The sequence below is a fragment of the Manis pentadactyla genome, chromosome 1, assembly GCF_030020395.1.
Source record: "Manis pentadactyla isolate mManPen7 chromosome 1, mManPen7.hap1, whole genome shotgun sequence".
In the NCBI taxonomy this organism is placed as follows: domain Eukaryota; kingdom Metazoa; phylum Chordata; class Mammalia; order Pholidota; family Manidae; genus Manis; species Manis pentadactyla.
Window position 1 is genome coordinate 82,331,494 of NC_080019.1, and position 25,996 is coordinate 82,357,489.

Genomic DNA, 25,996 nt, shown 5'->3' on the forward strand with positions numbered 1-25,996 from the left:
ATTTGGTTTTGATATTTAAAATACTATTCACATATTAAATGCTCAGACATCTTTATTAAGCTAGGGAGTTTGGATGTTGTATTAAAAATAGTTATGTAATATGCTATTTTGTCAACCATGTTCATGTAGTTAATAGAGGGGGAGAACTAATACTTACACCTTGATATAGTTTCCTCATTAAGCAAAAATGTGTATATTTTCATATGTATTTTAAAGATAAATTTTTGTTTTTAATTATAAAGTGATACCTTTTAAATTAAAAATAAAACATACATGCTGGTAAAATATGGAAAAATTCAAAAATACAAATCATTTAAGTGACAGTCCTTATGATGTTATTCTCTAACAGCAGCTACTATTTTAGAAATAGCTTTCAATATTTTCCCCATATGTAAGTACTCACAATGATGGTGATAATGTGCTCATAAAATAGAGCTATACACTATATAGTACTTTATAACATGCTTTATTTACTTAATATTTAGAACCCTTCCATGTTAATACAAGTCCACAAAATCCCTTATTCCAACTCTTGAGGACAGAAATATTGTGGAATTGAAAATTTTTCAGATTTTTGAAAGTTAGGTAACATTCCAAAAAAGATTTGAGGCAGCATTCTAATGAAACAAATTACATATATCTGCAGTGAGTGCATGAGTGTTTTATTGTACTTGATAGCAAACTAAAATGGGTTGAAGTATAGCAGGCAAGCAGTAATAGGACATACAGAACATTAGATTCAGAATTAGGACTATGAATCCTAACACAGTGCTTACTAGAAAATTCTGGAATTAATTCCATTTCTGTGATTACAAACACATAGGATGTTTTCAGAAAGTCTCTCAATTTCTAGTTCACCAGGTCCTCCTGCTTTGCTCTTTTAGTTGACTTCTTCTCACCTGACAGTTCTGTTAATTTCTGAGTAATAACCTGGAGTTTGTCTCATAGGACAGTATTTATTTATCTCATCCTAAAAAGAGAGATGGAAGCTTTGCGGTTGCTGAGATGTTTAGATACTAAAAAGGATTGAATTTAGGATATGCAGTCATGTGGCTTCTAAACCGTAGCAGTGTTAGTTTATAGGTGGGATTTGGGTAGGGAGGATGCAGAGAATCAGCGTCATGTGGAAAGGCTCTTCTGCTTAAAAGTGGTACCTCTGCTACTGTATCTCAGTTCTGGCTCAGGGCAGTTTCAGAGGGCTTGTGCCAAGAACAGGGACATTCTTTACAGCGCTGGCTTCATGCTGGAAGAGATAGTATCAAATAGAGCAGCCCAGGCCTGTTGCTTTTCTCCTTTACACTGATCATGTATCACTCACTTCAGTATTTTTTGTGAAGCTACAAAAATGCATGTAAATCTTTGTCATCCCCTATTCTGCTGGAAATTGATTGAAGTAAAAAGCTTCCTTTTATTCTATCAATCTTAGCAGTTTTGGGAAAATAAATTATTGGAAAATTCCTAGTATTTTTGTTTTGTTTTTGTTTCGTGTGAAGCTTGACAGAGCTCCTTAGATGTGAGTATAATTAATAACATTGAAGATTATTAAAAATAACTTTGAACTAAAGATAATTTGCTTTCATGTTATTTTTCTTAAGTACTATATGTCCTAAAGCATCTCTATATGAGGGAAGGAGTCATCTATTTTTATTTCTTTTTATATTGAGAATTTATAAAAAGAACTCCCTGTTACATTTAACCCTGTGTAATGAGGTACCTGGTTTCACTACCTAAAAATCACCCAGTGTGGATAACGAAGTCATGTTACTGGCACCATACTAACTGAGTAGCACAGGAGTGCAATGGAGAAATCAGTCATATTATTCATCATTATGTAGACCTTTTTCCTAGACTGAGGATATTTTTTAATGCGAGATTTTTCTGCCATCAAAAATTTGCTCACACAATGCAAATAGTGTGCTAATTTTGATCACAGTTTCATTCATGAGTCCCTTTTGATTTTTGTAATAGTAATATCACTGTAACTAAAAACATGGTTAAAGGGAATATGATGTATACATTCTCCACCCCTGCCCCCATAACATACAACATTTTTGTAGCTTTTTTCAGTCAAGCAAAGGAGACAGTGGAGACAAAGAGGAAGCTACAACTCTTGTAAATCCCTTTATCAGTTTTCTATTCCTGTCTCACAGATGAATGTAGAGTACAGGGGCTTGTCAATTGTACCTGGAACAAAAAGTTCCTGTAAAGCATATAGGGTGGAGGGAGTATATTTTCATCAGTGGCTTGGATTTTTCCATAAGAGGAACTGATGAACAGTAATTTGGTTGGGGTGGGAGTTCTTGTTGACATATTACCCAAGATACTGAATTTTTTTTAAATGCTAATTTTATATGTAAAATATGCAGACTTTTACCCAGGTTATTAAATTCAGTAAATAAGACCTTTCCAGGATGGACATAGTAAGTATTGATTGGCTGATTTGCTCTACCCAGTGTAAAACATCTTTCAGTTATACATGTAGGCAAGGTATTTTGACAAATATGTTAAACAGACTTGAAGAGGAAAAAGCAGTCCTTGAATTATTGGCAGGCATATATTAGAAAATGAGGTATGTCTAGTAGATTGAATTGTAATGTCTAAATGCCTGTTTAAAAAATATTTTCTCTTTGTTTTAGTTAACATCATAATTTGGTAATGCTTAATATTTCTCAATTTTTAATATTTTTTTCTTCCAGGGGCCACATTATTTTAGTTCCAGAATTTAGTCTTCCTCTGGAATACTACCTAATTCCTTTCCTTATCATAGTGGGCATCTGTCTCATCTTGATAGTCATTTTCATGGTAAGTAAATTAATTTTAAATCCTTTTTAAAAAAATAGTATGAGTGGCTCTAAAAAACATATTGAGTGAGAGAAGCCTTACATAAAAGAGTACATATTGTATGAGTCCATTTATATGACTGGTTCTGGAAAAGGCAAAGATAATATAGGTAGGAAAAGATCAGAACAGTTATTGCTTCTTGTGGGCTATGGAGAGGTGAGGGATTTATGGAGAAGGGTATGAGGGAACTTTCTAGAGGTGAGTCATGTTCTGTACCTTGAGAGAGGTTTCGGTTGCACAGATGTCGGAATCACCAAATTATGTACTGAAATGGTGTGCATTTCATTGTATACAAGTTTTATATAAATTTTTATTAAAAGAACTGAAAAATATACTAAACTCCAAGTAATGGTATACATGCTAAAGCATTTGAGGGGAAGTATACTGGTATCTGCAACTTACTCTAAAATGAGTTTTAAAAAATTAAGAGGAAGAAGGATATATTAATGGATAGAGGGATGGCTAGATGTGTGACAAAAGTATAGTAAAATGTTAATTGTAGAATTTAGGTAGTGGATATATAGGTATTTATTATAAAATTCTTTTAACTTTTTGGGTTTGAAAATTTTCATATTAAAATGTAAATAAGAAAAAAATGAGGGCTTGAGGTTAAGGGGGATGACACATTGTTCCTGCAAAATACTGGTTACCAAAGTATGGTCCCAGGACTCTTCGTGGGTCTGCAAGGTCAAAATTGTTTTTATAGTAATACTAGGGTATTTGCCTTTTTGGTCTCATTCTCTTAGGGTTTAGAGGAGGTTTGTGGAGGTTACATGGTTTTCTGATATCAAAGCAAATTAAAGGCAGAAGCAAATAGGAGATTCCCTCTGTATTCTATTAAGATAGATATTAAAAGAGATTTGTAAAGATATAAAACAATCCCATGATTCTCACAAACTTTTTATTTTTCATATAAAATATTTATATTAAAATTCAGTGAATTTATATTAACATACAAAATATTGTATTGAGCATATACATTAATTTAAAGATTAAATGCTATCTTTGAAATGTGCTGTCTTCCTGTGATACAGTGGTATTTCTTTAGATTTTTCATATCCATGAGTTTAATAATTTTTTTCTATGAAAGTTTTGCATGTCTTTTGTTAGACAATTTTGAAATTGCATTTTTCAGTTGGTTATTACTAGAAAATAAGAACATTATTGATTTTTTAAAATAGACCTAATTTTGAAATAATGGTAAGATTTAACAGAAAAATTGTAGAGATTTCTTCCAAGTTCCTCATAGAGTTTCTTCTATTGTTAACATTTTACATTACCATGGTGCATTTGTCAAAACTGAGAAACTGACATTGGTATGAGTAACCAAATTCAAAGTTTGCATGGATTTCACCAGTTTTTCCATTAATGCCCTCTTTCTGTTCCAGGGTACCACGTTGTATTTAGCTATCATGTCTTTCCAGTCTCCTCTGATCTATGACAGTTTCTCAGTCTCTCCTTGTTTTTCATGACCTTGACATGAGGAGTCCTGGCCAGGTATCCTGTAGAATGTCCCTCAATCTGATGTTTTTCTTTTGATTATACTGGGTTATAGATTTTTAAAAGATATCACAGAGGTAAAGTACTCTTCCCATAACACCATCATACCACATGATCTATCATACCATGATATCTGCATAGCATCACTGATGATGTTAACCATAATCCTTTGGTTAAGGTAATGTTTGCCAGGTTTCTCTGCTATAAAGTTATTAATATTTTTCTCTTTCTCTTTTCTGTTTTTAAAGGTGAGGCACTAAGTATAGCCCATCCTATAGTTGGGGAGGGGCAGGAATTGAGCTCTACTTCCTGGAGGGTTGGAGAATACATAAATAATTCGGAATTCTTTTATAAGGAATATATATCTGTTTTTGGTATTTATTAAATAATTTTTATATTAGTATGTGCTCATATATATATATATATATATATATATATATATATATATTATACTTTTGGTGATAATCCAATTACATTGGGTTCTTTTTTAATTACATTTTTTTTTGTTTAAATTAATTGAGCTTTGGCCATTGGGAGCTCTGTCAGGTTGGTTCTGTGTTCCTCTGATTTGACTCATTTCTTTTTTAAGTACTTCTTTAATATCTGGTATTATAAGAAGCTCCAGGCTTATCTTATGTTTTCCTTGCCCCACCCCTAGAATTAGACAGTTCTACAAGGAGCTCTGGTTTCTGTTACTGAATAGTTGTATTTAGAAACCAGGATTTGGACACTATTGGTTTTTATATATTGATCTTGTATCTGCAAACTTGCTAAATTCTCCTATTCTTATAATTTCGATTTGTTAATTCTTGGGTTTCCAGTGTAAAAGCAAGGAAGTATAGAAAGTGTGAAAACGAGTCAAGGAAACTTCATTTAAAATGGAGTCAGGAAGCCCTGATGGGGTGCTCGCTCTCATGTACCACTCCTTGCAGCCTTCATAACCAGCAGGAAGAAGGAGGATCTCCCCTTCTTCCACAACAAAGAACTGATCACCACTTGCAGCCAATGAGAAACTGCCACGACCTCAAACTCTTGTTCTTCTCTAATGAACTTCTGTTCAAATCAGCTTAGTTTGCTCCTAAAGTCTATAAAAGCCTACCTTCCTTTTGTCTCTTTGGACTTGCCTGTGGTTTTCCATAGTTTGATTGTCCCAAATTGCAATTCCTCTGCTATTCCTAAATAAATCTGTTTTTCTGATAAAATAACTGGCAATTGTATTTAAGGTTGACAAAAGTTAGAACTACAAAAGACAAAAAATACCCTTGCCAAGTAGGAGTAGATGTAAATACCCATAAGCTAATAAAGATTATTGATTAAAAATTTAAAGTGAATATTGTTAAATGGTGTATTTTTAGAAACCTTCCCTTGAAAGGTAGGAATAAAAAAACAGAATGCCTACTGTTTGTGCCTCCTGTTTAACATTCTATTTTTTTCTGGTAAAACAAGAAGAAAAAGGCAGGATAAGGATTATAAATACATAAACCGAACTTTAATTTGCTTTTTTCTTTTTTAATAATAAATGGGTGCTGAATTATGTGTCTGTTGTAATGATCATTTAAAAAATTTTTACTCTGTCCTTATGTTGGATTACATTGTTTTGTGAATTAAAAAAAAATCTTGTATTTTGGGGATAAGCCATTTGATTATGACATACAAATTTTTCTTTGTATTTTGGATTATTTAGGTTTCTAATATGGGTCAGTCAGTTTTATACTTGGATGTAGATGCAAATACCTAAATAAAATTATAACATACTGCATGTCTAGGTAAGGGAATATTTTAGATTTATAGGGCTAGAATAATCTTAACATCAAAACTAGACAATCCCCTTGAGCATGGTTGGTAGGAATGTTAAGTGAAGCAGCCACTACACAAAACAATACTGCAATTTCTGAAAAAATTAAACAAATTATTGTATGATCTGGCAATTCCACTTCTTGGTATATACCCGAAAGAATTAAAAGCAGGGAGTTGGCTGTCCAACTCCTGTTTGTGCATCTGTGTTCATACACGCACACACACATACATACATTCAATGGAATATTATTCAGCCTTTAAAAGGAAGGAAACTGACACATGCTACAATATGCAAGAACACTGAAGATATGCTAAGTGAATTAAGCCAATCACAAAAGTAAAACTATGATTCTAATTATATGTGATAACTAGAGTACTCAGAGACAGAAAGTAGAATGATAATGCTAGGGGCTGTAGGGAGTAGATAATGGGAATAACTATTTAATGGGTACAGAGTTTCAGTTTTGCACAATGAAAAGTTTTATGGATGGATGGTGATGGTAGCATAACAATGTGAATATGCATAATGTGACAGCACTGTACAATTAAAAATGGTAAGGGTAGTAAATTTTATTTGTATTTTACCATAATTTAACATGAAAATAATCAAAGAAGATAAAACTAACCCACCCCCTAAGATTGGGAACAAGACAAGGATGCCTTCTCTCCCCACTTTTATTTAACATAGTTCTGGAGGTCCTCACCACGACAATCAGACAACACAAATAAATAAAAGGCATCCAGATTGGCAAGGATGAAGTTAAACTGTAACTATTTGGAGATGACAGGATATTGTACATAAAAAACCTACAGAATCCACTCCAAAACTACTAAATCTAATATCTGAATTCAGCAAATTTCCAGGATAAAAAATTAACACACAGAAATCTGTTACATTCCTATACACTAACGATGAACTAGCAGAAAGAGAAATCAGAAAAACAATTCCATTCACAATTGCATCAAAAAGAATAAAATACCTAGGAATAAACCTAACCAAGGAAGTGAAAGACCTATACTCTGAAAACTATAAGACAATCATGAGAGAAATTAAAGAAGATACCAACAAATAGAAACACATCCCATGCTCATGGACAGAAAGAATTAATATTGTTAAAATGGCCATTCTGCCTAAAGCAATCTACAGATTCAATGCAATCCCTATCAAAATACCAAGAGCATTCTTCAATGAACTAGAGGAAATAGTTTTAAAATGCAGATGGAACCACAAAAGACCCTGAATAGCCAAAGCAATCCTGAGATGGAAGAACAATGTAGGGGGAATTACGCTCCCTGACTTCAAGTTCTACTACAAAGCCACAGTAATCAAGACAATTTGATACTGGCATAAGAACAGACCCATAGACCAGTAGAACAGAATAGAGAGTCCAGATATTAACCCAAGCATATATGGCCAGTTAATATACAATAAAGGAGCCATGGATATACAATGGGGAAATGACAGCCTCTTCCACAGCTGGTGTTGGCAAAACTGGACAGCTACATGTTAGAGAATGAAACTGGATTACTGTCTAACCCCATACACAAAAGTAAACTCAAAATGGATCAAACACCTGAATGTAAGTCATGAAACAATAAAACTCTTAGAAGAAAACATAGGCAAAAATCTCTTGACTATAATAAACATAGGCAACTTTTTCCTGAACGCATTTCATCGGGCAAGGGAAACAAAATAAAAAGTGAACAAATGGGACTACATCAAACTAAAATGCTTCTGTACAGCAAACAACACTATCAGAACAAAAAGGCATCCTACAGTATGGGAGAATATATTTGTAAATGACATATCCAACAAGGGGTTAACATTCAAAATATATAAAGAACTCATATGTCTCAATACCCAAAAAGCAAATAACCCTATTAAAAAATGGGTAGAGGATATGAACAGACAATTCTCCAAAGAATTCAGATGGCCAAGAGGCACATGAAAAGATGGTCCACATTGCTAATTATCAGGGAAATGCAAATGAAAACCACAATGAGATACCACTTCACGCCAGTTAGGATGGCTAACATAGAAAAGACTAGGAACAACAAATGCTGGCGAGGATACAGAGAAAGGGGAACCCTCCTACACTGCTGGTGGGAATTCCACTTCTAGGAATTTACCCTAAGAATGCAGGAGCCCAGTTTGAAAAAGACATAGGCACTCCTTTGTTTATCACAGCACTATTTACAATAGCCAAGAAATGGAAGCAACCTAAGTGTCCATCAGTAGATGAATGGATAAAGAAGATGTGGTACATATACACAATGGAATATTATTCAGCCATAAGAAGAAAACAAATCCTACCATTTGCAACAACATGGATGGAGTTAGAGGGTATTATGCTCAGTGAAATAAGCCAGGCTGAGAAAGACAAGTACCAAATGATTTCACTCATCTGTGGAGCATTAAGAACAAAGCAAAAACTGAAGGAACAGAACAGCAGCGGACTCACAGAACCCAAGAATGGACTAACAGTTGCCAAAGGAAAAGGGACTGGGGGTGGTGGGTGGGAAGGGAGGGATAAAGGGAATAAGGGGCATTATGATTAGCACACATAATATAGCGGGAGGGGCATGGGGAAGGCAGTATAGCACTGAGAAGACAAGTAGTGATTCTGTAGCATCTTACTATGCTGATGGACAGTGACTGTAATGGTGTATGTGGTGGTGACTTGATAATGGGAAGAGTCTAGTAACCATAATGTTGCTCATGTAATTGTATATTAATGATACCAAAAAATAAAAAAAACTAGCTCACCCCATAAAACTAAAGCTTTCCCTTATTTTCTGCTTTCTAAAATAGTGTTTTATATAATAGGGATTATCTGTTACAAAGTCATCTAGGTCTTCTGAACATTTTTATGTTACTTGAACATTCAGATGTTATCTACATGTTTATACTAAATTACATTTCCAAGAAATTGTGTATTTTGTCTGTTTTCAAGTATAGTGGCATAAAGTGATTTATAATATTTGTGAACTCATGTAATAACTTAAAGAGAATTTCTGTGTCTTTCAAAGAAGTGGATTTTGAGGGTTTTTTTTCCCCTTTCATTAAGCAAACATTTATCTGTATCTATAATGAATGAACTAGGCACTGCACTAGGGTCTACAGATTCATCACTGAGGAGAATTGCTGAAAGTCCGCGATGCCAAGCAGCTTGTATTCCAGTGGAACTTACATTCTAAAGTCTTCACCTTCTTTTATTTATTTATTTATTTTTATTTTGGTATCATTAATCTACAATTACATGAGGAACATTATGTTTACTAGACTCCCCCCTTCACCAAGTCCCCCCCAACATATCCCATTAGTCACTGTCCATCAGCGTAGTGAGATGCTGTAAAATCACTTGTCTTCTCTGTGTTGCACAGCCCTCCCCATGCCCTCTCCCACATTATACATGCTAATCGTTAGGCCCCCTTTCTTCTTCCCCCCTTTCTCTCTCCCTTCCCATCCATTCTCCCCAGTCCCTTTCCCTTTGGTAACTGTTAGTCCTTTCTTGGGTTCTGTGATTCTGCTGCTGTTTTGTCCCTTCAGTTTTTCCTTTGTTCTTATACTCCACAGTTGAGTGAAATCATTTGGTACTTCTCTTTCTCTGCCTGGCTTATTTCACTGAGCATAATACCCTCTTTATCTTGCTTTTTATCTATCTCATGAATTTTTGCTCTTAGCATCTTTTTTTTTTTTTTCATCTACTTTGGATATTTTGCATTTATTTTTCCTAGCATGTTCAGCTGAATGTTTATTAATCTTTCTCTTTAGAATATATAAGTTCAGGTTATAAATTTCTTTGACAATCACTTTAGCTTCATCTTGTAACTTTTGATAAAGAATACTTTTATTTCTATTTGACTTAAATTAAAAAATTTTTTTCATTGTTACACTGGATATTTCTTTACCACTCTTGATGTTTTCATCCATGTGAAGGGGAAACTCAATTACTATAACTCCAAGCTCCTCCTTACCCTTTTTTTTAAAGGTATTATTGATATAAACACTTATGAAGGTTTCATGAAAAATACTGTGGTTACTACATTCACCCATATTACTAAGTACTCCCTGTACCCCATTGAAGTCACTGTCCATCAGTGTAGTAAGATGCCACAGAATCACTACTTGTCTTCTCTGTGCTACTTTTATTGCTCTGAGCATATTTTCTTATTTTTTCTTTTTCTTTTCTTATTTCACTGAGCATAACACCCTCTACGTCCATTTTTTTCTTCTTATTTTCTCTTATTTCACTGAGTGTAACACCCTCTAGCTCCATCCATGTTGTTGCAAATGGTAGGATATGTTTCTTTCTCATGGTTGAATAGTATTGCATGGTGTATATGTACCACATCTTGTTAACCCATTCATCTACTGATGGACAGTTAGGTTGCTTCCATATCTTGGCTACTGTAAATAGTGCTGCAATAAACATAGGTGTGCATATGTCTTTTTGAATCTGAGAACTTGTTTCTTTGGGTAAATTCCTTGGAGTGGAATTCCTGGGTCAAATAGTATTTCTATTTTTAGTTTTTTGAGGAACCTCCATATTGCCATCCACAATGGTTGAACTAGGTTACATCCCCACCAGCAGCGTATGAGGATTCCCCTTTCTCTGCATCTTCCCCAGCATTTGTTGTTCCTAGTCTTTTCGATGTTGGCCATCCTAACTGGTATGAGGTGATATCTCATTGTGGTTTTGTTTTGCATTTCCCTGATAATTTTGTTCTTTGGTAGTTTTTTGATGAACAATTCAATTTCATTACTGGTAATTGGCCTGTTTAGATTTCCTGTTCCTTCCTGGGTCAGCCTTGGAAGGTTCTATTTTTCTAGAAAGTTGTTTATTTCTTCTATGTTATCCAGTTTTTTAGCAGAAAATTTTTCATAGTATTCTCTAATAATTCTTTGTGTTTTGGTGGTGTCCGTAGTGATTTTTCCTTTCTCATTTCTGATTCTGTTTATGTGTGTAGACTCTTTTTTTCTTCATAAATTTGGCTACAGGTTTATCTATATTGTTTATTTTCTCAAAGAACCAGCTCCTTCATTCATTGATTCTTTCTATTGTTTTATTCTTCTTGATTTTGTTTATTTCTGCTCTAATTTTTATTATGTCCTCCTTCTACTGACTTTGGATCTCATTTGTTCTTCTTTTTTTTAGTTTCATTAATTGTGAGTTTAGACTGTTCATATGGGGTTTTTCTTCTTTCCTGGGGTAGGTCTGTATTGCAATATACTTCCGGCTTAGCACAACCTTCACTGTGTCCCACAGGTTTTGCAGTGTTGAATCATTGTTGTCATTTGTCTCCATATATTGCTTGATCTCTTTTTATTTGGTCATTGATCCATTGATTATTTAGGAGCATGTTATTAAGCCTCCATGTGTTTGTGGGCTTTTTTTCCTTTGCGTAACTTATTTCTAGTTTTATACCTTAATGGTCTGAGAAGCTGGTTGGCACTATTTCAACCTTTTTGAATTTACTGAGGCTCTTTTTGTGGCCTAGTATATGATCTATTCTTGAAAATGTTCCATGTGCACTTGAGAAGAATGTGTATCCTGCTGCTTTTGGGTGTAGAGTTCTGTAGATGTCTGTTAGGTCCATCTGTTCTAATGTGTTGTTCAGTGCCTCCATCTCCTTATTTATTTTCTATCTGGTTGATCTTTTCTTAGGAGTGTTTTGAAGTCTATTTTGTCTGATACAAGTACTGCAACTCATGCTTTTTTCTCCCTATTAGGTGCATGAAATATCTTTTTCCATCCCTTCACTTTTAGTCTGTGTATGTCTTTGGGTTTGAAGTGAGCCTCTTGTAGGCAGCATATAGATGGGTCTTCATTTTTTATCCATTTAGTGACTCTGTCTTTTGATTGGTGCATTCAGACCATTTACATTTAAGGTGATTATTGATAGGTATGTACTTGTCACTGCAGGCTTTTTTCTTTACTCTCTAACAGTCTAACTTACCTCACTTAGTATGCTGTTACAAACACTATCTAAAGGTTCTTTTTTTTTCCCCCTCCTTTTTCTTCCTCCTCCATTCTTTATATATTAGGTATCATATTCTGTAATCTTTGTGTATCCCTTGATTGACTTCGGGGGTAGTTGATTTAATTTTGCATTTGCTTAGTAATTAATTGTTCTACTTTCTTTACTGTGGTTTTATTACTTCTTTTGACAGCTATTTAGCCTTTGGAACACTTCCATCTATAGCAGTCCCTCCAAGATACACCGTTGAGATGGTTTGTGGGAGGTAAATTCTCTCAGCTTTTGCTTATCTGGAAATTGTTTAATCCCTCCTTCAAATTTAAATGATAATCTTGCTGGGTAGAATATTCTTGATTCAAGGCCCTTCTGCTTCATTGCATTAAATACATCATGCCACTCCCTTCTGGCCTGTAAGGTTTCTTTTGAGAAGTCTGATGATAGCCTGATGGGCTTTCCTTTGTATGTGATCAAATTTCTCTCTCTGGCTGCTTTTAATAGTCTGTCCTTATCCTTGATCTTTGTCATTTTAATTATTATATGCCTTGGTGTTGTCCTTCTTGGGTCCCTTGTGTTGGGAGATCTATGCACCTCCATGGTCTGAGAGACTATCTCCTTCTCGAGATTGGGGAAGTTTTCAGGAATTTCCTCCTCCAAGACACTTTCTATTCCTTTTTCTCTCTCTTCTTCTGTTACCCCTATAATGCAAATATTGTCTGAATTGGTCACACAGTTCTCTCAATATTCTTTTATTCCTAGACATCCTTTTTTCCCCTCTGTGCTACAGTTCTTTGTATTCTTCTTATCTAATTTCTGTTTCATTTACCATCTCCTCTGCTTCTTCTAATCTGATTTTGTATACTTCCATCTTATGTTTCACTTCAGATAGTGAATTCTTTAATGTTTGTATCTCATTCCTGAATCCTTTCCTGAGTTCTTGAATATTTTTCTCTTGTTTCATGAGAATGTTTGATTTTTGTTTTGAAATCTCTTTCAGGAAGATTGATGAGTTCAGTTTCACTTGGCCATCTTTCCGGTCTTTGTGAGATTTTGGTTTGAATCAGTTTCCTTTGATCTTTCATAATTGTGTGTGGTGCCCTCTAGTGGCTATAAGCCCTATTCTCTGGAGCTTCTCCACCCTGGGAGTGATGGTAGGGGTTGCATGCGAGCGTTGCTCATGCCTGTTGAGAGCAAAAAGCTCTGTTCTGCTTCCTGGCTGCAGTGCCTGTTGAGAGCAAAAAGCTCTGTTCTGCTTCCTGGCTGCAGTGCCTGCCTCAACTGTCAGGGCCAGTGGGCCGAGCATTGAGGGAGAAGCCTCTATGGTTTCCACTTGTAGCTGTTCAAGGTGGGGCCGCCCTCTGGCTGGCCTGGAGTAATGGTGGGGGCAGCCAGTTTGTGAGCTCTTACTGGCTGGGACGAAGGCACACCCGGCTGTGTATTGTGGTGGGGTCCTCGTAGCTGCAGCTGCATATCCAGCCAGGGGGATGGAGCGTCTGAAGCTCCCGAAATTTCCACACCTGCTGGGCATAGTGCACTCAGACAGTTTTGTCCACCTGTTCTTTCCCCTGAGTAGCAAGCTCTGTGCAATCCTTGCCCCTTTAGCAGCCCTCTCACTCTTAGGAAGTCTCTCAGACTTCCTGCCTTTCCACAAGTGGCTGAAATCCAAGTATTTTGCCTGTCTTAGCTTTCTAACGCCACTAATCTCAAGAACATCATGTAATGTAGGTTTGTGCTCCCAGATCAGATCTCCAGGGCTGAGTGTTGCGCAGTCCTAGGCCTCCACCCCGTCTCCACTCCATTTCTCATCCTCCTTCCGGTCAGCTGGAATAGGGGAAGGGCTTGCGTTCCTTTTTATCACAGCTTTGGTACTTTATCCTGTTCCTTGAGGTCTGCTGTTTTCCCCAGGTGTAGGCAGTCAGTCTGCTGCAGCTTTCTTTCCTGTTGCTCTTTCAGGATTAGATTATTTGCTCTATTTTCATATTACATGTGGATTTGGGAGGAGGTTTCTGTCTCACCTCTCATGCTACCATCTTTAATCTCCTTACCCTTTTATGTATTTGGTTTCAGGGGAAATAAACTAACATTTATTTTCTTCATTTTCTTACCCTTTATTTTCTTACCTTTACTTTTTGTCTGGTACATTTGGGAAGAATAAATTAGGGCATGCATGTCTCAGTTTTGCATTTCTCTTTTGACCAACCTGCGTCTAGGTCCTGTTCTGCAGATCTAGATGAGGGAGAAGGGAAGGGCTACTCCATTCCAGTGTTGTCTTTGTATCTGGGTGGGTAAGGAATATAAATCTAAGGTTTACTAAAAAATTCTCTTTCTTTCTCCACTGAGTTGGGTATTCCACTTGCCTCCACCTGCATTCATGATCTTATTTCTCAGTGATCTTATTTAGAATCCATTGTTTTTGTTGATGTATTTTTGAAACCCTTTTATTTAAAGAGACATATATAACTCATATAACATCATGTTGACCCATTTAAAGTTTACAATTCAGTGGTTTTTAGTGTATTCACAGAATTGTGCAGACATTACAATTGTCTATAATTTTTTGTGTTCTGTTTTCTTAGTTGGTACACAAGAGAACAGTATTGTTCACATTTACTGTTATTTTAAATTTCCTGATAGTCAAATTAAAAAAGATAAAAAAGAAATGAGGTTAATGCTATATTTATTTAACCTAGTCTAAAACGTATTTCAACATTCAATTAATATAAATAATAATAAAATGTATAAAATTCTTTTTGTACTAAATCTTTACAATCTGTTGTGTATTGTATACTTTTACAGCAGATCTCTTTTGAGACTAGCCACATTGTCAGGCCTTAGTAGCACCATGTGCCTACTGGCCATCATATTTATTGTCCACATAGGTCTTACAGTCTTTATATTTTTTACCTGCTTGAACTGTAAATTACTGAGTTTGTGAATTTGTGCATTTCTCCCAGAATTTTGTCATTTTGTAGGTGAAGTGTCTTTTTTTATCATTATGACTATCTCCTAATGATGATTTTTGTTTCAAATTCTGTTTTACTAGATACCCCAGCTTTTCTTTTGCTTAGCATTGTCATGGTATGTCTTTATCTGTCCCTTTATATTCTTACCTTTACTTTTTGTCTTAATGTGTCATTACGTTTTAATCTTGTGTCTTGTAAATAGCGTATGGTTGGAATGTTTTATTTATCCAGTATGATGCATTGTTTTAAAAAAATCTGGCAAATTTAATCCATTTATATTTTTGTGATTACACATATACTTGTACTAATTTACATAGTTTATTCTGCTTTTTTTTTCAATATACAGATTTGGATCACTCAACTTCTTTTTCTCCTACTGATTTGAAATCTTACATTGTATTGTTATTCTAGTGGTTACTGTCAAAACTTTAAAAAAATTTTTTTGAGGTATGATTAGCATATTTAAATTGTACAGTTTGGTAAGTTTTGACATAAATATATATACCTGTGAAACCACCACCACAATCAAGATAATGAAATACTGATTAGCTCAAAAAGTTTTCTCATACTCCTTGATAATACTTCCCTCTCACCCTTTTCAATTCCCCTTCATGTCCTCCTCCTCCATCCCTAGGCAACCACAGCTCTGCTTTTATGGATTAGTTTGCATTTTCTGTAACTTCATATATATAGACTCATAAACTATGAGTACTCTTTTGTGTTTGCCTTGTTTCTCTCAGGATAATTATTTTGAGAACCACATATGTTAATGAGTATATTGATTATTCATTTTTGTTTCTGAGTTGTATTCCATTGTATAAATATACCACAGTTTTGTTTATCCATTCACCTATTGATGGGCATTTTGGTTGTTTCTGGTTTTGGGCTATTACAAATAAAGTTGGCATGGACATTTGTGTGAAAGTTGTTATATGGATATATGCTTTCATTTCTATTGGGTACAACATATAAGTTGGAGTCAGATGATTGAATCATATGGTAAATGTGTGTTTAAATTTGTGTTTAAATTTATAAGAAACCACTAAACTGTTTTTCCAAAGTGGTTGTATCCTTTTGCAGTCCTACAGTAGTGTATCAGAGGGCCAGTTTCTCCACTTCTATTCCAGTACTGATATAGTCAGTCTAATTTTAGTCATTCTGATAGGTGTATAGTGAGTGGTACTTGTGATTTGAATTTTCATTTTCCTATTGACTAATTTTGTTGAACATCTCTTCAAGTTTATTTGCCATCTGTATATCTTCCATTGGTGAAATGCTTATTCAGATATTTTGCCTATTTTTTTCTGTTGGGTTGTTTGTTTTCTTATTGAGGTTTGAGTTCTTTATATACTCTAGATACAAATCCCTTATCAGATATGCAGTTTGCAAATGTTTACTCCCACTTTGTAGCTTGTCTTATCTTTTAACAGTGTCTTTAGGGATAGATGTTTTTAACATTGACATAGTCAAATTTGTCACATTTTTCTTTTATGGATTTTGCTTTTGGCATTTGGTTCTGGCCCCATGGACTTCCATTTCATTCTTGCAACCATAGTAAAAAGAAAAAAAAACTATAGTTAAAAATATTTTTTCTGTTTTATCCAGCATTTCTGAATGTTTGTATGTAGTACAGGTGTTCTGTATTCTGTCCACTTTGCTGCTAGAACCAAAAGTGCAGTGACTAATATGTGTATATTTGAAAATTTTATTTGTAACTTAAAGGAATTTCAATCCTCCCATTCTTCTTGATCCAGTGGAGTCTTTGTAACACATGGTCTATCATTCATATTTTTGCTAACAGCTGTATGTTATTTACAATGTTTTTATCAGAGTAGATTAAAGATAATTTAAGTCAATAAAAATGCAAAGGATAATTTATGGGGTAACTAATCAGCTATTAATTAATAATATTAATATTAGGATTTAAGTAAATTATTTGTAGCTGCTATCCAGAAACTTAAAAGATGTTTGTAGATTTTTTTGGCCATTTTCTGGTAGCATGTTTAATATGTGATTCTTTTTTTTTAATTTTTAGATCACAAAATTTGTCCAGGATAGACATAGAGCTAGAAGAAACAGACTTCGTAAAGATCAACTTAAGAAACTCCCTATTCATAAATTCAAAAAAGGTAAGTGAATATTTTTATTTTCTAAGTAATCATCCTTACTTATTTAAGAATTCGTGGTGTCTATACTCTAATACTACCTTCTGAGTCCTTGTTATACACCCTGCCTTGCCTAATAATCAGTTAATAATGAATGAATGAATGTGGGACATGGCTTTTTGCTGTGGTGTACTCTAGTGAATGCCAGGAAGGGGTATGTGGTCTGCAGAGAATTTAAAAACTGACAAAAATGCTTCTTATTATCAGTGGGTGCCAACAGTGGTGAAAGTACTTCTCTACAGCAGGGTGGTCATCTTCCTCCCACTCTCTTACCATAGACCAGTGTATTAACATTGCATTAACTAAAAACACAGTTAATAGTATTTCATTAACTAAACACATAGGTAGCTATTAATGTGTCAGTATTTTTAAATGTATCATCTCATTTAATTTCACATTTCTATGAAATGGGTACTATAATGGCTATTGTAGATGAAGAAATAGAGGGTCAAAGAGACAAAACTTTAGCAAATGTCATACAGCTGGGGAGGGGATAGGTCTAATACTCTAGCCTGTGTACTTTCTCCTGCCTGTGCTTTAGAGAGTTCTTAGTGCAAGTACATGCTTTTGGCTAGTAGTTCCCAGACTTTGCAATTTTATATACCTGTAGAAATGTTCTGTTTTTCAGATTACCAGAGAAAAGGCATAGAGAGTGGAGAGGAGAAGTAGAGAAGAAGGCGTTAAAATTTAGTTCTCCCAAAGTTTTCCTTTACATTAATAAAATGGTTTTAAAACCTATCATTTACAATAACCATTATTTATTTGAAATTACAATTTAATAACAAAAAAGGAGGAAACATATTAATACATTTATAAAAATGCCCTGCATTATGCAATATGTATTAAGTAAATTCATAGACCAGAAGTAGTTTGAGGAATTGGTTTAGGAATAGATGTCTTTTCCTCTGAGTAAGATAAGTACTATTGTAGGATTTTAAGCAGAGGAAACATAAAATCTAAATTAAATGTTAAAAGATCTTTCTGTTGCTGTGTTAAGAATAGGGTCTAGAGGCTCAAGGGTATAAGCAGGAGGCTGAGAGAGCAGGTTATTGCAGTAATCCGTGTGACATACGAATGTGTCTTAGACTAGAGTGGTAGCAGTGGAGGAGGTAGAGAAATCTTAAATTCTGGATATATTTGGAAGATGGAATATCCTGGATTTATTGATAGACTTTGATGTAAGGAGAGGAAACAAGGCTGACTGCAGATTTTTTGGTCTTAGCAACAAGAATGGCATTTACTTACTTAAGTAGAAGTAAGGATGGTTAATCAATTGTAGAGCAGGTTTGGGGGAAAATTTTGGGAAATTAGCTTTGGACATGTGGAATTTCAGATTTATAATTTATAAATGTAGAATTTATGTCTACTAAACATTATAAATGAGTCTAGTTTGAGAGAGAGGTCTGAACTGGAAATATTGGTATAAAGTGTATTTAAATGATGAGATTAGCAAGAGAATGAGTATAGATGGACAGAAGAATACCAAAGGCATTCTGGGGCATTGCAACATTAAGTGAGGAGAAAGGGGAATCAGCAGCGGAGGCTGAGCAGGAGTGACCCGTTAGATAGCGGGAAAAGCAGAAGAGTGTGACTGACCAGGAACCAAGTGATGCAGATCTGTTAAGGAGCAGGGAGGGGAACCTGTGTCCAGTGCTCTTGATAGACTGGTAAGATGAGAGCTGACAACTGACCATTAGAGGTTATTGATTATCTTGATGAGCAGTTTTGACAGAGTGGTCAGGCCAGAAACCTGATTGTGGTGGGGTTAAGAGAGAATGGAGGAGAGAGATTGAAGACAGATAACTACAGACAAAATTTTCAAGAAATTTAACTACAAAGAGGAACAAAGAAATGAGGTACTATCTGGTGGGGGAATTGGGTCAAGAAATACAAGCATATTTGTTGAAGGAAGTTGTTGATACAGGTGCTAGATGGGAGTATTGCTGTAATAATGTGCTTGAGATAGCAAGAAGAGATGGAATCTGGTACACAAATAGGTGGACTGGCCTTAGATAGTAGCATGGAGAGTTGAGGTAAGGGAAGGTGCAATGTGCAGTTGTCAAATACTGGTAGATGGGTATTTATGGTTGTGACTCTGTCGAAGTGTTCTTTATTTCTATTTTTCTCAGTGAAGTAGTTAACAGTGATCAACTGAAGATGACGATGGGAGAGGAGAAGTTGGAAGTTTAATAAACAGAGAAGTATAAAATATTGTAGGAGAGTAAGCAGGCAGATAGACTAGGGAAATATAATTGCCTGGCAGCCTGAACATCCCTTTAAGGTTCATGGTGATGAGCCAGTCAGCACAAATGTATTTTTTTCTCTAGCCATGTTCATCTGTGTGGAGTGGTATTTATCCTTCCTATCCCTTTTTTAAAAATGTGAAGTATAACATGTACACATAAAAGTTTATAAGACGTGTTGCTGGAACCATCTAGTTCAAGAAATAGTATATTAATAGCACCCCAGAAACTATTGTGCCTTCTTCTGGATCATAATCCTTCCCTGTTCACTGAAGTAATCACTACTTGGTTTATGAAAATCATTTCATTGCCTCTCTTTTTTGTTTCACCCCCTGTGAATTGTTTCCACATTCCAAAACAATATGATTTAATTTTTCCTATTTTTGAATTGCATTTTTTTTGTCTTACCCCTTTTATTAACAGTTTGTTTTGGTGAAATTATCCCCTTTATTCCATGCATTGGTATTTCATTTCCCTTGATTCTGTTGCATAAATAGGTTGATTTATTTATCCATTTTACTATTAACAGACATTTGGACTTTTTTTTTCCCAGTTAAGGGCCATTATAGACCATGCTTTTAAGAGCATTCTTACACATATATCCTGATGTTTATGAGCATGAATTTCTTTAGGGAATTATGTAGAGGTAGATTAGCTGGATCATAGGATATGTCTGTCTCAATTTTATTGGATAATGCCAAATCATTTCCAAAGTGATGATGGTACCAATTTATATTCCCACTAACAGTGTATAGCTGTTCCTGTTGTCCCCCATATTTACCAATATTTTGCTACTAGTGGAGTTTTAAATTTTAGCTAATCTGATGGGTTTATAAAGATATTTCATAGTGGCTTTAATTTACATTTTTCTTCTTGCCAACAAGATTAAATATCTATATGTATTTTTATTTGCCCATTAGATTTTCACTTTCATGAAGTACCTTTCATGTCATTTTTTAGTTGGCTTGTCTTCCCTCTGCGCCCCATTTCCATATGTAGGAGAAATTCTTTCAATGTTCTTAAAACCCCTGTCCTGGAATTGTGTGTAGCAGTTCAGTCCTTCACTGTTTTTATATGTTTTCACTGAAGTCTTCTAGTTTGTGTCTTATTTTTTCATAGAACTAAAGTTCTTTTCTTTTATGGTGATGTTTTTGCATGTTTTAAAAGAACTTCTTCCTTGCCCCAAGATCATATAGGTATTATATTGTCTTCTGCAAGCTTTATAGTTTTAAAGCCTTTCATATTTGGATATTTAATCCATCTGAACTGATTGTTTAAAATGGGGGTCCACTTTAGGTTGTTTCCAATTTGATATTTTATAAAAGGACACCCAGAGCTAATTATTAAGAATACACATTGTTGTGCAGTGTCATCTCTGACATAAATCAGTGTCCATGTATGTATTGGTTTGTTTAGGACTTCTCTTTGTCTTACTGGTTATTCTTACATCAGGCTTACAGTATCTCAATTACTACAGCTGTACATTAAGTTTTGATATCTGATACAGTTAGTCCTTCCACTTTGTTCTTCTTCAACAGTTTTTAGCTATTCTTAACATTTTGCATTTCCATGTAAAATTTAAAATCAGCTTGTCAATGCCATCCCACCTTCAAACATAAAAACTTAACTCCTATACTTTTTTTTGTAGTAAAATACAGAACATAGAGTTTTCTATTTTAACCATTTTTAAGTGTGCAGTTTGGCGACATTAAGTACATTCACATTGTGCAATCATTAGCACTATGCATCGCCAGAATTTTTTATAAAGCCCAAACTGAAACTCTGTACTCAATGAACAATAACACCTCGTTTCTTCCTCCCCCTATCCTGTTGTAACTGCTGTTCTACTCGCTGTATGAATTTGACTACTTTAGTCACTCCACATAAGTAGAATAGTAAGTGACTGGCTTATTTCACTTAGCATAATGTCCTCAAGGTTCAACCATGTTGTACCATGTATCAGGATTTCCTTCCTTTTCAAGACTGAAGACATTTATAACATTCTGTATATATCACATACTGTTTATCCATTCATCTGTTGATGGATACTTGGGCTGCTCCCACCTTTTGGCTATTGTGAATAATGCTGCTCTAAACATAGTATACACATAGCTTATCTGTTCTAGTTTCTGTATTCATTTCTTTTTGGTATATACCCAGAAGTGTAATGGCTGGATCATATGGTAAATCTCTGTTATATTTTTTTGAGGATTACCCTACCATTTGCTATAGTGGTTGCATCATTTTACATTCGCACCAGCAGTGCACAAGGGTTCTGATTTCTCTACCTACTTGTCAACACTTGTCATATTCTGTTTTTTCAATAATAGCCATCCTAATGGATGTGACCTTGTATCTCATTGTGGTTTTTTTTTTTTTTTTTTTGAGAAGGCATCTGTCATATTTACTGATCAAATGGTTGTTAACAATAAAATTCTGTATAGGGGACTCAGTGCACAATCATTAATCAACCCCAAGCCTAGTTCTCAACAGTCTCCAATCTTCTGAAGCATAACGAACAAGTTCTTATATGGTGAACAAATTCTTACATAGTGAATAAGTTCTTACATGGTGAACAGTGCAAGGGCAGTCATCACAGAAGCTTTCGGATTTGATCACGCATTATGAACTATAAATAATCAGGTCAAATATGAATATTCGTTTGATTTTTATACTTGATTTATATGTGAATCCCACATTTCTCCCTTATTATTATTATTATAATTTTTTTTTTTAAATAAAATGCTGAAGTGGTAGGTAGATGCAAGATAAAGGTAGAAAACATAGTTCAGTGCTGTAAGAGGGCAAATGTAGATTATCAGGTGTGTGCCTATAGTATTAATCCAAGCTAGACAAGGGCAACAAAACAGCCATGGATGCAGAAGATTTCTCTCAAAACAGGGGGGGTGGGGTTCTAAGCCTCACCTCTGTTGATCCCCAATTTCTCACCTGATGGCCCCCCTGCTACTGTGCCTGTCTTAGGTTGTTCCTCCCTTGAGGCATCTTACCTGTCTCTGGCTAACCAGTCATCTTCTGGGACCATACAGGGAAATATAAAGTTGGTAAGTGAGAGAGAAGCCATATTGTTTGAAAAGGTTAGCTTTTTACTTCTTTGCATATTTATGCCCTGTGGCTTTTATGCCCAGCATTTGTCTTGAGGTATCTTTACCACTTGGAAGAATTATGATACTCGGTAATTTCGTTATGAGGCATGAATTCTACTTAAGGGTTGTAATTAGGAAGGAAGAAGAAAAGCTATAGAAGTAGCAGACAGAAGAAAACATGGGAAGATTGATTATTTCTTTGACATATCTTCTTGTAGAGTGACATAAGCATGTATAGGTTTTAAACTACTAATTAAATTGCACACACACATTAACATAATAGGAATACAGCTACATAACCAAAGCAGTCCTACAATTACCAGCCATCTACAGTGAAACCAAGAAAACCAGTTAGGCACCCTAGGCATTTGTGAAAACTTATCAGTGATATGATGGATACTGTCTAACTGAATTTGAATATTTTGAGAAAAATCAGACAAATTAAAACAACACATTCCTGGGAACTGTTCACATCCCATATGTTCTTTTAACAGTAGATAATCTATAGTCGCAAGATTTTGGAGTGCTGCAACTTGCACTTCTCCTAATTCTTGGTTGAGTTCCAACAGTATAGATCCAGTCAAATTTGTTGTTTTACTGTATGCACAGGCCAGCTTAGATATCTCCTTCTTCATTCCAATGGCAAGTCCAGGAACCGGTGGGATGAATGCAGCTACAACTGCAACAGCACTAGGATCTTTGTTGAAGTTTTTTGATGTTCATCTTCTGGAATGACTCTTCCAGAGAATGTTGATGTTGGAGGTTCTTCTTCATACTGTATCTTAATTCGTTTTCTGGGTGGCCAAATTAGGCTTTGATCCTCTGTATAAACACTAACAAACCCTTTGCCCACACTTTGATATGCCCTTTATATCATTGTGAAGAACTTATTGGAGGTCACCACACAGGAACTGCTTTTTTTTTTTTTTTAAGAGAAAGGAATATTATCAGAAAAATGTACTTCTATAGCTGATCATCTGACACCCTTTAAATGATCAGTATTAAGGATATTTAAAGCATGCTTTAATCGTTGATTTACAGTTAGTTTTATCCTATCGGGGAGTAATCCCCCTTTTCTTTCCTTTTTTTTGTTATCATTAATCTATAATTACATGAAGAATATTATGTTTACTAGGCTCTCCCCTATACCAGCCCCCCCCACAAACCCCTTTACAGTCACTGTCCATCATCATAGGAAAATGTTGTAGAATCACTACTTGTCTTCTCTGTGTTGTACAGCCCTCTCCTTCCCCCCCACATTATGCATGCTAATCAAAACACCCCCTTTCTTCTCCCCCCCCCTTATCCCTCCCTACTCACCCATCCTCCCCAGTCCCTTTCCCTTTGGTACCTGTTAGTCCATTCTTGGGTTCTGTGATTCTGCTGCTGTTTTGTTCCTTCAGTTTTTCCTTTGTTCTTATACTCCACAGATGAGTGAAATCATTCAGTATTTCTCTTTCTCTGCTTGGCTTATTTCACTGAGCATAATACCCTCTAGCTCCATCCATGTTGTTGCAAATGGTAGGATTTGTTTTCTTCTTATGGCTGAGTAATATTCCATTGTGTATATGTACCACATCTTCTTTATCCATTCATCTACTGATGGACACTTAGGTTGCTTCCAATTCTTGGCTATTGTAAATAGTGCTGCGATAAACATAGGGGTGCATCTGTCTTTTTCAAACTTGAGTGCTTTCTTTTTGTTGATGTGGTGGATGATGTTGATGGATTTTCGAATGTTGTACCATCCTTGCATCCCTGGGATGAATCCCACTTGGTCATGGTTTATGATCCTTTTGATATATTTTTGAATTCAGTTTGCTAATATTTTATTAAGTATTTTTGCATCTACATTCATCAGGGATATTGGTCTGTAATTTTCTTTTTTGGTGGGGTCTTTGCCTGGTTTTGGTATAATGTGGGTTTATCATATATGGCCTTTATTACAGTTGAGGTACTTGCCCTCTATACCCTAAATTCCTAGGAGTGGTATTCCTGGGTCAAATGGTAAGTCTATTTTGAGCATTTTGAGGAACCTCCATACTGCTGTCCACAATGGTTGAACTAATTTACATTCCCAGCAGCAGTGTAGGAGGGTTCCCCTTTCTCCACAACCTCACCAACATTTGTTGTTGTTGTTTGTCTTTTGGATGGCAGCCATCCTTACTGGTGTGAGGTGATACCTCATTGTGGTTTTAATTTGCATTTCTCTGATAATTAGCGATGTGGAGCATCTTTTCATGTGTCTGTTGGCCATCTGTATTTCTTTTTTGGAGAACTGTCTGTTCAGTTCCTCTGCCCATTTTTTAATTGGATTCTTTCTTTTTTGTTTGTTGAGGTGTGTGAGCTCTTTATATATTTTGGATGTCAAGCCTTTATCAGATCTGTCATTTACAAATATATTCTCCCATACTGTAGGGATCCTTTTTGTTCTATTGATGGTGTCTTTTGCTGTACAGAAGCTTTTCAGCTTAATATAGTCCCACTTGTTCATTTTTGCTGTTGTTTTCCTTGCCCAGGGAGATATGTTCAAGAAGAGGTCACTCATGTTTATGTCTAAAAGGTTTTTGCCTGTGTTTTTTTCTAAGAGTTTTATGGTTTCATGACTTACATTCAGGTCTTTGATCCATTTTGAATTTACTTTTGTATTTGGGGTTAGACAATGGTCCAGTTTCATTCTCCTACATATAGCTGTCCAGTTTTGCCAGCACCATCTGTTGAAGAGACTGTCATTTTGCCATTGTATGTCCATGGCTCCTTTATCAAATATTAATTGACCATATATGTTTGGGTTAATGTCTGGAGTCTCTAATGTGTTCCACTGGTCTGTGGCTCTGTTCTTGTGCCAGTACCAAATTGTCTTGATTACTATGGCTTTGTAGTAGAGCTTGAAGTTGGGGAGCGAGATACCCCCTACTTTTATTCTTCTTTCTCAGGATTGCTTTGGCTATTTGGGGTCTTTGGTGTTTCCATATGAATTTTTGAATTATTTGTTCCAGTTCGTTGAAGAATGTTGCTGGTAATTTGATAGGGATTGCATCAAATCTGTGTATTGTTTTGGGCAGCATGGCCATTTTGACAATATTAATTCTTCCTAGCCACGAGCATGGGATGAGTTTCCATCTGTTAGTGTCCCCTTTAATTTCTCTTAAGAGTGACTTGTAGTTTTCAGGGTATAGGTCTTTCACTTCTTTGATTAGGTTTATTCCTAGGTATTTTATTCTTTTTGATGTAATTGTGAATGGAGTTGTTTTCCTGATTTCTCTTTCTGTTGGTTCATTGTTAGTGTATAGGAAAGCCACAGATTTCTGTGTGTTGATTTTGTATCCTGCAACTTTGCTGTATTCCGATATCAGTTCTAGTAGTTTTGGAGTGGAGTCTTTAGGGTTTTTTATGTACAATAT

At 35.3% G+C, this 25,996-nt stretch overlaps 1 protein-coding gene across 4 annotated transcripts in view; it reads left to right on the forward strand.

The window, feature by feature from the left end:
* The window catches only part of RNF13 (ring finger protein 13), a 224,435-nt gene that overhangs the window by 157,511 nt on the left and 40,928 nt on the right, over positions 1-25,996 (forward strand). For all 4 annotated transcript variants that reach the window (XM_036896400.2, XM_036896402.2, XM_036896403.2 and 1 more), the window contains 2 exons: positions 2,697-2,802; positions 17,116-17,209. In XM_036896400.2, coding sequence (XP_036752295.1) covers positions 2,697-2,802; positions 17,116-17,209 — 200 coding nt within the window. The remainder of the gene's footprint in view (positions 1-2,696; positions 2,803-17,115; positions 17,210-25,996) is intronic.